Source organism: Mesoplodon mirus, assembly GCF_964341445.2.
Source record: "Mesoplodon mirus genome assembly, chromosome: 6".
In the NCBI taxonomy this organism is placed as follows: Eukaryota; Metazoa; Chordata; class Mammalia; order Artiodactyla; family Ziphiidae; genus Mesoplodon; species Mesoplodon mirus.
In genome coordinates, this window is record NC_138982.1 from 141408207 (window position 1) to 141425061 (window position 16855).

Consider the following 16855-nt stretch of genomic DNA (forward strand, 5'->3'; position numbering starts at 1 on the left):
TACTTTTGGGTGAGCACTAAATTAACTACTTAGATGGTTTGTATTTGGGAGTCTATTTTGAGCAAAAAGCATCTAAACGATATTACATGAAGCTTATGTAACCGAATTCGAGTATGTCAAATGTATGTGTAACCTCATTGTATTACTATCCCATTTTGAAGATGAAAAAACTGTGCTGAGTGATGTCACTTATCAATGGGCACACAGCTGGTAAGTGGTGAGACAGACTCACGTCTATGTACCTTTGTCCCTGCCCCATATGTATTGTATGTGCATCTGTATGATATTCATATGTGCATCTGTGTATGTAAATATATGTGTGTGTGCATGTGCACATATTAGTATATCTATACTCTGAGAAGATTGAAACTGGATTCTAGAATCTAAAAAAAATATGGTCCTCGGGCTTCCCTGGTGGCGCAGTGGTTGAGAGTCCGCCTGCCGATGCAGGGGACATGGGTTCGTGCCCCGGTCTGGGAAGATCCCACATGCCGCGGAGAGGCTGGGCCCGTGAGCCATGGCCGCTGAGCCTGTGCGTCTGGAGCCTGTGCTCCGCAGCGGGAGAGGCCACAACAGTGAGAGGCCTGCATACCACAAAACACACACACACACACACACACACACACACACACAAAATGGTCCTCATCCTGGAGAGAGAAAGGCTCTTAGTGGCCAGTGTCACTGGAGTCCTAACCCTAAGCTATTGGCCAAGCGTGGACACATCATCTGAGACGTGGCTTAGCGTGTTTGGTCTAGGTGGTGGGAAAGGCAGTTCTGCCTGTGATGGAAACAATGAGTCAAAAGAAACAGAAGATGCTTTCTGAGGATAAAGCATGTGAATCTTGAGCATGACAGACCACACAGATTTCACAATGATCACAGGATCGGTATCAAATCAATAACCAATGGACTGTCTTTACAACTACACCTCCAGAGGTTTTTATGTTCCCACTGGGAATAATGTAGTAGGGGCTATGGTTGAATACTTGAGTATCTTGGAATAGACTTTTGAGCACACTGAAAACTGGGAAGCAGAGGTCAGACTCTAAGACACCTACTAGAAGGCCAGAGAAGAGGTGTCTGCGGTTGTATCAGGCCGGACACTCTTAATACCTTGGGCACTGGCTGGGGGAGTTCTAGACCCAGGCAGTGTGGATCAGGCTGGATGAAAACAGAGGTGGGTGAGGGCTCTCAGGCTCCACACCATGTCCAGCATGATTGAACTTGACCCCAGCTTGTAATGCCTTCCAGCTCTTGGGTGGTGTGACCGTGGAGGAGAAAGAGATTCTCCTGAGCCTGGAGGGATGAGGGGTGGTGGGTTCCGTGGGCACTGGAGGCTTGTGTCCCCACCTCACGCTGGACTTGAGTGATGGGAGGGCAGAGTCAGCATGAGTGGGGACTAAACCCCACGGGCATGGGGCACAGGCCAAGGCCCCAGGTCGAGATGTGCACCGAGGGCCTGGGTGCTTCGAAAACAGGAGGTGTCAGCCTTTTAAAGATCACATGGGCCTGGACAAGAAACACAGACGTGATGAAAATGGAAGGGCCAGAGACCCTTCCCCAAATGTCCTTGTCTGTGTAAGGCCCCCCATACTCCCTTCACTCCCCAAACATGACTGAGATTCAATGTCTTATCTACCCTAGTGGGTGCGCGTGAGAGAATGAACCAGATTGTTTTGCTTCAGAAAGGTAAATATCCCACTTGCATTTGAGTGACATAGAATAAATTCATACTATGTATGTCATGCATACTTGCATAATAATAAAGGTTAGGAAACTTGAAATAGGGTTTAATCCTTAAAGATATATCTCATTATCCTAACCTATACATAAGAATGGTAAAGCTTACAATTTCTGTCCCATTTCACACAATAAGGCAGATTTAGCTGAATGATTAAGCTACTCTTAAGATAACTAATTGGTAAGCCATTAAGCTAAAACACTTAATTCACCAAAAACATGTACCTTTAAGTCCATGTTAGCCAAAAAGGGACTCTTCTCATTGCTTAAAAGTAGGCATGCTTCCCACTACAAAGAGTGAACTGTGCTCTTTTTTTTTTTTTTTTTTTTTTTTTTTGCGGTACTTGGGCCTCTCACTGTTGTGGCCTCTCCCGACAGGCTCCGGACACGCAGGCTCAGCGGCCATGGCTCACGGGCCCAGCCGCTCCGCGGCATGTGGGATCTTCCCGGACCGGGGCACGAACCCGTGTCCCCTGCATCGGCAGGCGGACTCTCAACCACTGAGCCACCAGGGAAGCCCAACTGTGCTCTTTTGAACAGACCTAAGGACAGCCCCGCACTCGCCTCTTCACTGGCTCCAGCCCGTCCATTTCCCCAGGTGCATCCTCACCCTCAGCCCCTCCTTTTAAAAGCACGATTGTCCTCCTGTCTCACTGCTGTACCCATGCTGTCTCTTCCCCCATTTTCCCTGGCCCCGTCGTAGCCCCGTCTCCTGGTCACTTTCCTCTTTGGTCTCTCGGTCCCATTCCTTTCCCGAAGTCTTCCACACCCTCAATCTGGTTCTGGTCCTTAGCCTGAGCCACGTCCCTGCTGGCGCTGGCTCTGCCCTCTGCCGGGTTCTCTCTCTCTTCCAGGTCACCTTAAAAGACGTAGCTCACTTCCTTCAAGGACCAGGGTAAGAAGAGGTTCAAAGGCAGGCCTTTCCCCTTCCTGTTCTCCAGAGCCCTGGCATTAGTGTTGGAGAGGGCATCCCCTCAACCTCACCGCAGGGCTTCCACCTTCCCCCGACTAAAGACAACAGGGCAAAAGCTGTCCAGAGCAACTGAATGCAGTAAAATAACTTTTTTTTGTATACCAGTTTTTGAATGACTATCACATATTTTAGCATTGTATTGACAAAACACATCAAGGAAGGATATATAATTGAAGGAATTCTGAAAGTACATTTTTCTACAAAAGGAAGAAATAACCATGTTTTGAAAATCAAATTATAGAAATATATTGCTCGCTCTTTACATTAATTTAAGTAAATCTCCAATATCTGACCAGAGCAAATATCCTATCATATTGAAGTCCTCTTTTTATCCCTATAATTTTTCTCTATGAAATGCTTTTCTGCTATAAAATTTGCTTTTCTAAGATGGGAATTGAAAATAATCTCTGATGTTACTATTCTTGAGTGAATTCTGGGTCTGTAGTGCTGGTTCCTGACCCAGGGTTACCAGCCCCTGAGGGTCAGAGGTCTACTTTTATATATGAGAAAGCTGAACAGAAATTGAACCTTCACTGGAGAACACACTGCACTGGCTAAAACGTAACGCCTTTTTGCTTTGGGCTAGAATTACATTACCCCAGCATTAATTCATCAATTACTTGCTGATTAAATTTTTTTGGCAAACACTTGCAAAACATGAGCTGGGAGAGAACAAAAGAATAAAAGAATAAACCAAGAGACACTTTTATCATTCTGTGACAAAGCTTGATGTTACAATGAGTGTTTTAAGGTCATCATACACCGGTACGAGGACCCTCAGGGACATATAATTTGGGTTAATGATGCAGCCAAGATTTACTTAAAATAATTTCAGAGTATTCATACACGAAAGCGTACCCAAGGGAGAGCAAGCCCTCCCTCGGATCATGGAATTTAGGTTCTAGTCCACTGTGAAGTGACAGTTCATTTAGGCCGCTCCCAATTTATGAATAGGTATCTTGCATAAAGGACACAATAAATATTTGTGGAATAAATAAATGAGGAATCAGTTTTTTTTTTTGTTTTTTTGTTTTTTTGTGTGTGGTACGCAGGCCTCTCACTGTTGTGGCCTCTCCCGTTGCGGAGCACAGGTTCCGGACACGCAGGCCCAGTGGCCATGGCTCACGGGTCCAGCCGCTCCGCGGCATGCGGGATCCTCCCAGACCGGGGCACAAACCCGTGTCCCCTGCATCGGCAGGCGGACTCTCAACCACTGCGCCACCAGGGAAGCCCGAGGAATCAGTTTTTAAAACTCAAATTATAAGGTGCTTAGAACTCAAAATGCAGTTCGTTTCTTGTAGAAATGGTTTTATAAATGCTAACTGCATTCTCACGCAGTCCCACAAAAGCCCAGACTCCATGTAAGATGTAGTATATCATTTGAGGATTTCTTGTCATAAACCCCTGGGGCCAAACTGTTTCTGAATTTTGGGGGGTTTATTCTTCGTGATGCATATATAGTATTTTCCAAAGTACGCCCAGCAGGGCTGGGGACATCACGCTTTGTTTTTGTAGTGAATATTTTTGTAGTGAAATTTATATGATTATATTTCACACAAAGTGAAATAAATAAAGATCAGTCTCATGTCAGTTCAAATCAGGTTTTTGTTGCCAAATCAGTGTTGGTGCCAAAGATATAAAAAACGTTTGGTTTTCAGAGTTTCATAAATTTCAAATGTGGCTGAGGGAGTATGACTGTAGAGCTTGTCCGTGATGTATGTGCTTTTGTGATTATCTCTACAAATGCCCGAACAGACTTCCCATGACAGAGTCTTCTGCCCTGGGCCTTGCCAGGATGTGCGGGACTCCCACCTCTCCAGAGAAAGGGCTGTTAACCTTTCGAGAATCTGGATGAAAACTATGGGTCCTTCTCCCTAGAAAGTTCACAAACGCAAATAAATACACACAAAAATGCAAAGGAGGGCTTCCCTGGTGGTGCAGTGGTTGGGAGTCCGCTTGCCGATGCAGGGGGCGCGGGTTCGTGCCCCGGTCCGGGAGGATCCCACATGCCGCGGAGCGGCTGGGCCCGTGGGCCATGGCCGCTGAGCCTGCGTGTCCAGAGCCTGTGCTCCGCGGCGGGAGAGGCCACAGCGGTGAGAGGCCCGCGTACCACAAAAAAAAAAAAAAAAAAGCAAAGGATTCCCTGGGGTTTGCAGATGTGGGTCTTGGACGAAGAATCCCTGCTCTATAGCTGGAAAGAAGGGCAACCGAAGATTCTAGGTCTTCACTGGGGGTCCCAGGCACAGCTGGTCATGGCAGGCTGGGGATGGGAGGCAGGTACTGGGTAGATGTGACACTACGTGTACTCCAGTTAGAGTCGGCTCTCAATTATTTTCCAGCTACTGACTGGGCAGTTCTGATGGTCACAGTGGAAAAAGAGTTCCAGCTATTTCTCCATAGGGAATATTTATAAGCCTAGGATTGCCTGCCTGGGAATAATCACCGCCTGGGCAGGGGGCGGGGAGTGAAGAGGTCTAGGATGTTGCAAAGCTAATCCCAGTTTGGATAGTTAGGAGCTGATGGAGTACTTTTAAAATCCACAAGGAAATGGCATTATTAACAGCCTTTTGAACCATCCTTGTTTCTAAAGTGCATCTTTGCCAGTTTGCCTCACCAGGAAGATGGACGCGAAGACCATCTTCCTGGGGTGCTGAGACAGATATTTACATTTCACTGGTGACTGAGACCTTGGTTCTTCAGCTGAGATGAAAGGCAAGAGGCCAGTGAATTCCAAGTACTGTGGTATTCTGTAACAAGTCCACCTGTTAACTAAAAACGGCAAGAGGGCTAGGCTTTATGTTTTAAGCCTAACTTTCTGTTATTTTGTAATTATCCTTAATTTCTCTATTTCCCATTCCTTCTATGAAAATTCACTTATAATGTTTATAATTTACAATCTGGGAAAACAATAAAACTGAATATGGACCACTTCAGATAGTAGTGCATTAAATAACAATGTCATTATAACCAGAAGTTTGGTCTTGGTTGGGAAATTTTGCTTCTTACCTTTAGGTTGGGAGATTTTAGAAACATTATACTTTTTCTTCTCCTTTTTTTCTTTTACTACAGGCTTCTCTAAATAATTCTTTTTAGCCGTGGTTTCTGAACATTCAGAGAGAAAGTCTTCTGAATAATCGTAGTGAGAACTTGAACTTCTGCAGGAACACTGAGATCTGCTGTAATCAACACTCTTGTCGGAATCGTTGCTGTTCCTGGGAAAACCTGGGCTGCTGCTCTGGCATTTTGCAGACCTCCTGCCATTTTCTAAGGCCACACTGGGGAAATGTCCATCTAGATTTGTTTCTGTTAGATCAGCCAATGACATAGTAAACAACCTAATAGAAGAAAAGTATTTTTAGATTTATAGCTATTGACATTGAAATGAACTTGTGCTTTAATATATTTAACTATAAATGAATAATTAGGAATACAAAGCAACACGTTATTTTGAAGTGTTTTCTGGAAAAATTTTCAGTTTGGTTTTTATATTTTTTTCTACCTAAAATGTAAGACTCCTGAGACTGGGCTTTGGGGAGATTATATTCACAGGAAATATAAAGTTCACATCAGGTAACAACAATGACAACAATTTAAAAGTTAGTGAATTACAGTCTCATTCTCTAAGGCTGGCTGTTTTTTTTTTTTTTAATTGAAGTATAGTTGACTTACAATGTTGTGTTAGTTTCAGGTGTACAGAAAAGTGATTCAGTCATACATACATATATATATATATATATATATATATATATATATATATATATATATATACATGCTAGAACAAAAAAAGAATGCTTTAAGTTCCCAAACCAGTTCTATTCCTGAATCTTTCTGTAAGAACCACTTTGAGCTTCCTTAGACTCAGTCTGAACTGTGTTTGGCTTTGGGAAAGGGTGATCAGGCACTGTCTGGAAGGTACGAAGCCCTCTCCACTGGTTATCAAGAGGCAAAAGTAGCACCTCACTCTTGTCTACCAGATGCTGAGGGTCACCTAACTGCAGACATTCATTCAGCTGGGAAAACAACCAGGTGATTCCTCCATGTGTAGTCAGTCACTTTTCCTTCCCTAGAGAGTGATAAAGAAGGGAGTTATCACGTACCTTTCTGAGGTTGTCTTTGGAACGCACACAGCGTGGGGGGTAGCTTCTAAGGGCCTCCGCTGACTCCCACTTCCTGGTATAATCCCGTCCCCTCGAGTGTGACTCAGGTGTCACTTCCAAGGTAAGGTAACTAAAGGATTCTGACTTCCTTCGTAATCACCCTCACTTTTTCTCTCATTTGCTCACATTGATGGAAGCCAATTGCCGTATTGTAAGCTGACCCACGGGGAAACACACATGGCAGGAAACTGAGGCCTCAGGCCCACAGCCAGGGAGGACCTGAGGCCCTCTGTCGAGCGGGCTGCGGGAGCGGAATCCTACCACCAGCCATTCGGGTGAGCTTGGAACTTCCCCCCGAGTCTGGAGGTAACTGCAGCCCCAGCCGACATGCTGAAGCAGCCTTGCCAGACATCCTGAGCCAAAGGACACAGCTGTGCCCGGATTCCTGACCCACCGGATAAAAAACGTTTGTTGCTGTTTTTTCCGCCAGTAGGTGTTCATTTGAGAACGGGAGACAGACTTATAAAACAGCAAACTTCCGTGTGAATCGATCCCAGGAGGTTATGAAACCAACAGTGATCTTGCAGAAAAATGGAATGGGATTTTATGCTAAACAACTTAGTTTATTTAGGTTAATAGATGCTTTCTAGAATGTGTATTTACTTAGTTTTGAAAAAATCTATATAATGCCATATTTTCTCTATCTCTAATCCATTAATTTTAATAAAATCATGATCTTATCGAAGTAGTTTTTTGGAGTGGTGGCCGACCACACTGTTGTTTTAAGCTGTTAAATTTTGGGGTGATTTGTTACACAGGTGTAGGTCACTCATACACTCAGATGTATCTTCCCAGAGTGGTTCAGTTTCCAAAAGAGTTACTTGGGCTTAACACAAATTATACCCACCAGAGAGAGAGAACTTTTTTTTTTTTTTTTTTTAATTTATTTGGCTGTGTCAGGTCTTAGTTGCGGCTCACAGGCTTAGTTGCCCCGAGGCATGTGGGATCTTAGTTCCCAGGCCTGTGGGATCTTAGTTCCCAGGCCAGGGATCGAACCTGCATCCCATGCATAGAAAGGCAGATTCTTAACCACTGGACCACAGGTAAGTCCCCCAAGAGAGAACATTTTTAGAATTCTGAAAGTCCCAGGACCCAGAACTGTTCTAAAATTTCTACCTATATAACTGGGATATGGGTTTGTTTGGGTTCACCTGTGAGAATTCCATTCTAATTCATGAAACTGAATCTGAGAGTCATCAGCAAAGTAAAACCAAGTTTGATTTTTGGCTATTCCTAGTCAGCATGTACCTTGAAAGCATATATCAAGCAGCTCTCTGGAATGTTCCGTCTGTTAAATGGTAGTTTTCTCATTGATCTGTTAAAAATTGATAGAGGACTAGTATCATGCCTATAACTACCTTTAAGTTGATTAAATTGTTGTAGAGTATATTTGTATTAATATAAGTAGGCTACACCACATTGTTATCAATAAAAAAGTAAGCAGGCTCCACATATATGGATTTCTGATTATGTGGTGTATTATTTAAAAATCTAGGCTTTAAGCCAACCATCTAATGTTCTTTTTAATTAATTGATTAATTAATTAATTTAAAATGTTCAGTCAAAAGTCATTTATTTAGTGTCTGCCAGGCACTGGGGTTAGGAAAAAAGGCAAACTCTGCCTTCAAGGATTTGAAAATAAATTTAGTAATTATGTAATTAATGCTCACTATATAGTTAGCATACCAGTTTTTGATATCAAATTTATGATAGTGTATAGTTCAGATTTTCGGCACCATTTATATTTTAAACAATTAGTGTTTACAGTATAGCAGTGCCCATTTAATTGCACTTGAAGCATGATTTCACTATATTGCTATCATTATAGAGTTTATAGTAGTTTCTTTGCTGTTGTGTATGACTCAGGAATACAACCCACAGTTAAAAACCTAATGGAAAAATGTGACCCTGTTGATGATATGTTTTTTCTGGAATGCACCATGGTGAAAAGGGGTGGCTGCTTATAAATACAGTAAGTTTGTATATCACATTCATTTAGTTATAGAATGAGAAATGAGAATGTTCAAGATCGAGATATACATCTGAATAATTCTGAATACTACAGTGTTGTGTAGTTGCCTTCAATTCTGCTTTTACAACAAGGTGGACCAAAAACTAAACACATGCAAAAATGTTTTAAAATGAATTAATGCGTACCTGCCGTTCTTTACCAAATGTTCCTAAGATGTATGAAAAATCAACTTTATGTCCTGAGTGGAGGGTTCTTCACACTGTAATATTTATGAAGTTTCCAGGGTAGTGTTTTCTGACATTCTTTGGTCTCTTTCTAAGAAAATAATATATTTCAGGGACGTCCCTGGTGGCTCAGTGGGTTAAGAATCCGCCTGCCAATGCAGGGGACATGGGTTCAAGCCCTCATCTGGGAATATCCCACATGCCTTGGAGCAACTAAGCCCAGTGTGCCACAACTACTGAGCCTGCACTCTAGAGCCTGCGAGCCACAACTACTGAGCCCGTGAGCCACAACTACCGAAGCCCATGTGCCTAGAGCCTGTGCTCCACAACAAGAGAAGCCACTGCAATGGGAAGCCCGCGCACCGCAACGAAGAGTAGCCCCTGCCCGCCACAAATAGAGAAAGCCCGCGTGCAGCAACGAAGACCCAATGCAGCCAAAATTAAATAAACATAAATAAATTTATACTAAAAAAAATAATACATTTCAAGAAACCTAGAATGATATTACAAAAGGCAAATGTTAAGAGCTCATCAATAAACATTTATATAATAGGAAGTTAAAAGTTTTGAACCAGTATTAATTTATATATATTCATTTGCATATGGATTGCTTTATACTTCACACACTATAAGGCTTTCTCTCTATCAAGGTGAATCAGTTATTAGCAGTTGATTGGGAAATTCTTGGTTGTAGTTATCAAACAGTCCTGCAGAAATAAGATTTGAAGGGGCCACAGCAGAGCAGTGCGTCTCAAAATTTGGGGCACAAAACAAAAGATCGTGTGGCCCACCTGCATGTTCTTTCTTTCTAATAAAAATTTGAATATGAATAATGAAAGTTTTTGGATTATGTGTTACTTGCCTGAAAGCAACAGGTACTACTGGTGGGCACTGGATCTTATCTTAGAAGCACTGATATTGATAGACTTTAGTATTATGTACTGAAATGTATCCTTCTGACTCAACAACCTGTCTCACAAATTGTCAGATTCTTGGCTTTTATTACAACCAGAAAATCCTAATTCTTAAAGGTAAATATTCTGTAGTGAAGTTATAATTAATTTATAGGGACCATTTAGTTTTCAAAAAGTGGTTACAACTATGTTTCCCAACCCAAATTATTGTGTGGGTAGGTAACTGTATTCTTAACTGTATTCTCAGTCCTGCTTCGTGGGAAACGGTAGCTTGACTTACAAGTTTTCCCTCTTTTCTCACCCATTCTCAACACTTCTTATTCTCTTTCCCACTTTATATTTCCTCTTAGAACATATCACTAGTCTAATTTCATACATATTTTACTTATTCATCTGATTTGTTGCCCGACTTCTCAATTAAATTGTATGCTTCATAATGGCAGTATTTTTGACTGTTTTGTCTACTGCTGTATCCCCTGTGCCTAGAGGAGTTCCTGGGAAATAATGTGTTCAATAAAGATTGACTAAATAAATGAATGTTCAGGGTGCCTCTATGCTTCTTAAGTCCTTTCTCCATATCCATTACTCCTGAAAAACTTCTCACTAGTGCTGACCCAACACAAAATGCCCTAAATGAATGCTTTCCCAATATGATAAAGAAATATTAATACATATCTCAAAATAAAAGCTAATCTCATGCTTAACAGTGAACCATTAATTTACATTGCTGTAAGGATTTAGATAAAGATACCAATGATCACTTCTGCTAATTAATATTGCTCTGGAGGTACTAGCCAATGAAATTAGACTTGAGAAAGAAATAACATGTATAAATATTGGAAAAGAAAAGGCAAATCATTTATTATGTTCAGGTAACATGATTTTAAACTTATAAAACCCCATACAACAGTATAAAATAAAGGGAATTCAATAAAACTATTGGCTATTAAATGGATATAAAAATCAATCTTTTCTATATGTTAAATGAAATGACTTGGAAAATAGATGAAAAGATCCCACCTACTATATATCAGCTAAAAATTTAAAACATCTGATACAAGTTTAATACAAATAATATGAAAAAAACTTTTAAACTACTGAAAGAAATAAAAGAAGATTTATGTAAGTGGAAAGACATATAGTGTTCTTATATAAGAAGGACCAAGGTGATAAAGATGTAATTTCTCCCTAATTTAATGTACGTAATCACAGTATTCCTAGTAAAAATGTCAAGGGTAATTTTTTTTGGAAACTTGACAAGATCATACTAAATTCATATAATTATGAATATGAAAAATACATGAGAACAAAAGGATTTAAAAAAAATGATGAGAAGGGACTACCTCTATCAGATATTGTGATATAAAGCTATAGTCATTAAAAGAGCCTGATAATAGTGCTTGAATAGATAGAGCAATATAATGTAATAAAGAGTTCAGAAACAGAAACAAATACATATGGAAACCTAGTATAAGATAAAGGTGGAGAAAAGCAGACTTCCAAGAAATGATGGTGTGCGGCAACAGGCTAGACATCTGTCTGGAAATCAGAACAAAAGTGAATTCTTATTACATTTCTTACACTTAAATATTAGATGAATTTAAAATGTAAATGTTAAAAACAAATCTTAAAAGAAAACATGGAGTGTGGTAAGAAATAAAGCTCACAAACCACAAAGGAAACAATTAGTAAAAATGGCTGCATAAAATTTTTTTAAAGTTTTTTTATTCAGGTATAGTTGATTTACAATATTATATGTTTCATGTGTACAACATAGTGATTCTCACAATTTTTAAAGGTTATACTCCATTTATAGTTATTATAAATTTTTGGCTATATTCCCTGTGCTGTACAATATAGCCTTGTAGGTTATTTATTTTATACATCATAATTTGTACTTATCACCTACCCCTCACTTGTCCCTTCTCCACTCCCTCTCCTCACTCATAACCACTAGTTTGTTCTCTATATCTGTGAGTCTGTTTCTTTTTTCTTACATTTACTAGTTTATTTTATTTTTTAGATTCCACATATAAGTGATACCATACAATATTTGTCTTTCTCTGTCTAATTTTACTTAGCATAAAAACCTCCAAGTCCATCCATGTTGCTGCAAATGGCAATATTTCATTCTTTTTTATGACTAAGTAGTATTCCATGTATATGTATATGTGTGCGTGTGTGTGTGTGTGTGTGTATACACACACATATATACCACACCTTCTTTATCCATTCATTTGGTAATGGACACTTAAGCTGCATCCAAATCTTGGCTATTGTACAAAAGGCTGCTATGAACATTGTGGTGCATGTATGTTTTTGAATCCATGTTTTCATTCTCTTCAGATATATACCCAGGAATAGAATTGCTGGGTCATGTGGTAGTTCTATTTTTTGTTTTTTTGAGGAAATTCCATACTGTTTTCCACAGTGGCTGCACCAACCTGCATTTTTATCAGCCATGCACAAGGGCTCCCTTTCCTCCACATCCTCCCCAACATTTGTTATTTATGGTCTTTTTGATCATAGCCATTCTAACAGGCATGAGGTGATATCTCATTGTGGTTTCGATTTGCATTTCTCAGATGATTAATGATGTTGAGCATCTTTCATGTGCCTTTTGGCCATTTGTATATCTCCTTTGAAGAAATGTCTATTCAGATCTTTTGCCCATTTTTTAATGGGGTTGTTTGTTTTTCTGACATTGAGTTGTATGAGCTGTTTATATATTGTGGATATTAACCCCTTATAGGTTACATCATTTGCATATATTTTCTCCCAGTCCGTAGGTTGTCTTCTTGTTTTGTCAGTGGCTTCCCTGGCTGTGTATAAGCTTTTAAGTTTAATTAGGTTCCGCTTGTTTATTCTTGTTTTTGTTTCCTTTGCCTTAGGAGACAGATCAAAAAAAATATTGCTACAATTTATGTCAGAGTGCCTCACCTGGACTTCTTGGTGGTCCAGTAGTTAAGACTCTGCAATTCCTACAGGGGGGCATAGATTCGATCCCTGGTCCAGGAACTAAGATCTCACATGCTGCATGGTGCGGTCAAAAAAAGAAAAGCATCCCACCTATGTTTTCTTCTAGGAGTTTTATGGTTTCCAGTCTTGCATTTAGGTCTTTAATCCATTTTGAGTTTATTTTTATTATTTTTTAAAGATTTATTTGTTATTTATTTATTTTTTTGGCTGTGTTGGGTCTTAGTTGTGGTACACGGGATCTTCATTGAGGCATGCAGGATCTTTTGTTGCAGCATACAGGCTTCTCTCTAGGTGTGGCATGCGGCTTTTCTCTTCTCTAGATGTGGCACGCAGGCTCCAGAGCACGTGGGCTCTGTAGTTTGTGGCACGCAGTTTCTCTAGTTGAGTTGTGTGGGCTCAGTAGTTGTGGTGCCTGGGCTTAGTTTCCCCGTGGCATGTTGGATCTTAGTTCCCTAACCAGGGATCAAACCCATGTCTCCTGCATTGGAAGGCAGATTCTTTACCACTGGACCACCAGGGAAGTCCCTTGAGTTTATTTATTTATTTATTTTAAAAATTTTATTTATTTTTTTATACAGCAGGTTCTTATTACTTATCTGTTTTATACATATTAGTGTACCCTTGAGTTTATTCTTGTATATGGTGTTAGAATATGCTCTAATTTCATTCTTTTACATGGAGCAGTCCAGTTTTCCCAGCACTACTTATTGAAGAGGCTGTCTTTTCTCCATGGTATGTTCTTGCCTCCTCTGTCTTAGATTAGTTGACCATAAGTGCATGGTTTTATTTCTGGGCTCTCTATTCTGTTCCATTTATCTATGTGGCTGTTTTTGTGCCAGTACCATACTGTTTTGATTAATGTAGCTTTGTAGTATAGTCTGAAGTCAGGGAGTGTGATACCATCAGCTCTGTTCTTTCTCAAGATTGTTTTGGGTATTTGAGGTCTTTTGTGCCTCCATACAAATTTTAAAATTATTTGTTCTAGTTCTGTGAAAAGTGTCCTTGGTATTTTGCTAGGGATTGCATTGAATCTGTAGATTGCCTTTGGTAGGATGGTTATTTTGACAATATTAATTCTTCCAATCCATGAACACAGTATATCTTTCCATCTGTTTGCGTCATCTTCAGTATATTTAATTGGTGTCTTATAGTTTTCCAAGTACAGGTCTTCTACCTCCTTAGGTAGGTTTATTCCTAGGTATTTTATTCTTTTTAATGTGATGGTAAGTGGGACTGTTTCCTTAATTTCTCTTTCAGATAGCTTGTTGTTAGTGTATAGAAATGCAACAGATTTCTGTATATTAATTTTGTATCCTTCAACTTTATTGATCGATGAGTTCCAGGAGTTTTTTGGTGGTGTCTTTAGGATTTTCTATGTATAGTATCATGTCATCTGCAAACAGAGACAGTTTTACTGCTTCCTTTCCAATCTGGATTCCTTTTATTTCTTTTTCTTGTCTGATTTCTGTGGTTAGGACTTCCAACACTATGTTGAATAAAAGTGGCGAGAGTGGGCATCCTTGTCTGGTTCCTGATCTTAGGGGAAACGCTTTTAGCTTTTCATCATTGAGTATGATGTTAGCTGTGGACTGTATATATATATATATATATATATATATATATATATATATATATATATATATATATAATTTATTATGTTATATATAGCATTTATTATATTGGGTCTCTATACTCACTCTCTGGAGGGTTTTGTTTTTTGTGATCATAAATAGATGTTAGCTTTTGTCAAAAGCTTTTTCTGCTTCTACTGAGATGGTCATATGGTATTTATTCTTCAATTTGTTAATGTCGTGTATCACATTGATTGATTTGCAGATATTGAATCATCCTTGCATCCCTGGGATAAATCCTGCTTGATAATGGTGTATGACCCTTTTAATGTATTGTTGGATTTGGTTTGCTAATATTTTGTTGAGCATTTTTGCATCTATGTTCATCAGTGATATTGGCCTATAATTTTTTTTTTTTTTTTTTGGTGATATCTTTGTCTGGTTTTGGTATCAGGGTGATGCTGGCCTTGTAAAATGAGTTCAGAAACATTCTTTCCTCTTCAATTTTTTGGAATAGTTTGAGAAGCATAGGTGTTAACTCTTCTCTAATGTTTGGTAAAATTCACCTGTGAAGCCATCTGGTCCTGGACTTTAGTTTGTTGAAAGTTTTAAAAAATTATTATTATTTCTGCTTCAATTTCATTACTAATGAAATTGTAATTGGTCTGTTCATATTTTCTATTTCTTCCTGGTTCAGTCTTGGGAAACTGTACATTTCTAGGAATTTGTCCATTTCTTCTAGGTTGTACATTTTATTGGGATATAGTTGGTTGTAGTAATCTTTTATGATCCTTTGTTTTTCTGTGGTGTCAATTGTAACTTCTTTTTCATTTCTGATTTTATTGATTCAGGCCCTCTTTTTTTTTTTTTGATGAGTCTGGCTAAAGTGTTGTCAATTTTTTGTATCTTTTCAGAGAACCAGCTCTTAGTTTCATTGATATTTTCTATTGTTTTTTTAGTCTCTATTTATTTCTGCTCTGATCTTAATGATTTCTTTCCTTCTATTAACTTTGGGTCCTGTTTGTTCTTCTTTCTCTAGTTCCTTTAGATGTAAGGTTAGGTTATTTATATGAGATTTTCTTGTTTCCTGAGGTAAGCTTGTACTGCTATAAGCTTCCCTCTTAGAACTGCTTTTGCTGCATCCCATGGATTTTTGATCCTTGTGTTCTTGCTTTCATTTGTCTCCAGGTATTTTTTTTATATCTCATTTGATTTCTTCAGTGATCCATTGGTTGTTTAGTAGCATATTATTTAGCCTCCGTGTGTTTGTTTTTTTGCCATTTTTTTTTCCTTGCAGTTGATTTCTAGTCTCATAGCATTGCATTCAGAAAAGATGCTTGATATATTTCAATATTCTTAAATTTACTGAGACTTGTTTTTTAGCATATTATTTAGCCTCCGTGTGTTTGTTTTTTTGCCATTTTTTTCCCCTTGCAGTTGATTTCTAGTCTCATAGCATTGCATTCAGAAAAGATGCTTGATATATTTCAATATTCTTAAATTTACTGAGACTTGTTTTGTAGCCTAGTATGTAATCTGTCCTGAAGAATGTCCCATGTTCATGTGAAAAGAATGTGTATTCTGCTGCTTTTGGATGGAAAAAGCACCCCCCCCGAAAAAAAAATCTATCTATATATGTGTGTTCTAATATGTCATTTAAAGCCAGAATTTCCTTATTGATTTTCTGTCTGGATGATCTGTGCATCAATGTAAGTGGAGTGTTGAAGTCCCCTATTATTATTGTGTTGCTGTCAATTTCTCCCTTTATTTCTGTTATGTATTTAAGTGCTCTTATTTTGGATGCATATATAAAAATTTAAAACTTCTTTATAACAAAAAAAATCATAAAGTTAAAAGGCACTTCAGAAACTGAGAAAACTATTTTCAACACATATGACAAAGAGCTAATTCCTTAACTTACAAAGAACTCTTATGATACTCCATAAGTAAAATGGGCAAAGGGTATGAACACATAACAGAACAAGCACATTACAGCAACATAGACAACCAAAAATATATATAAAATGTATTTCAAACTTGCTCTTAATTAATGAAATGCCAATGAAAAGAATTAGATTCCAGTTTCACCTATCAGAATGGCAAAAATTAAAAAATTGGATGAAACATTGTTATTGTACCCATGATTAATAGTAATGATGATACTGCATAGTTGTTTAAAAAATCAGACTGAAATATATCTCTGTATGTGTGGATATGCAAAGATCTCCAAGTCATGTTCCTAATCACTGTCTACATGTTGCTCATCACCTGCCATAAAGAAAGGAGTTAAAATCCTAGTTTTAAGATTTAAGCCATATTTGGTAC

At 38.8% G+C, this 16855-nt stretch overlaps 1 protein-coding gene across 2 annotated transcripts in view; it reads right to left on the reverse strand.

The window, feature by feature from the left end:
* The window catches only part of LCA5L (lebercilin LCA5 like), a 38710-nt gene that overhangs the window by 15343 nt on the left and 6512 nt on the right, over window positions 1-16855 (reverse strand). Inside the window, exons 3-4 of one of the 2 annotated variants that reach the window (XM_082626236.1) lie at window positions 5720-6048; window positions 5328-5482 (exon numbers count right to left, since the gene is read on the reverse strand). In XM_082626236.1, the coding sequence (XP_082482362.1) occupies window positions 5328-5482; window positions 5720-6038 (474 nt within the window). In that variant the 5' untranslated portion in view covers window positions 6039-6048. Of the gene's footprint in view, window positions 1-5327; window positions 5483-5719; window positions 6420-16855 lie in introns of those variants that run through there. The other variant, XM_082626235.1, reaches the window with a different exon arrangement.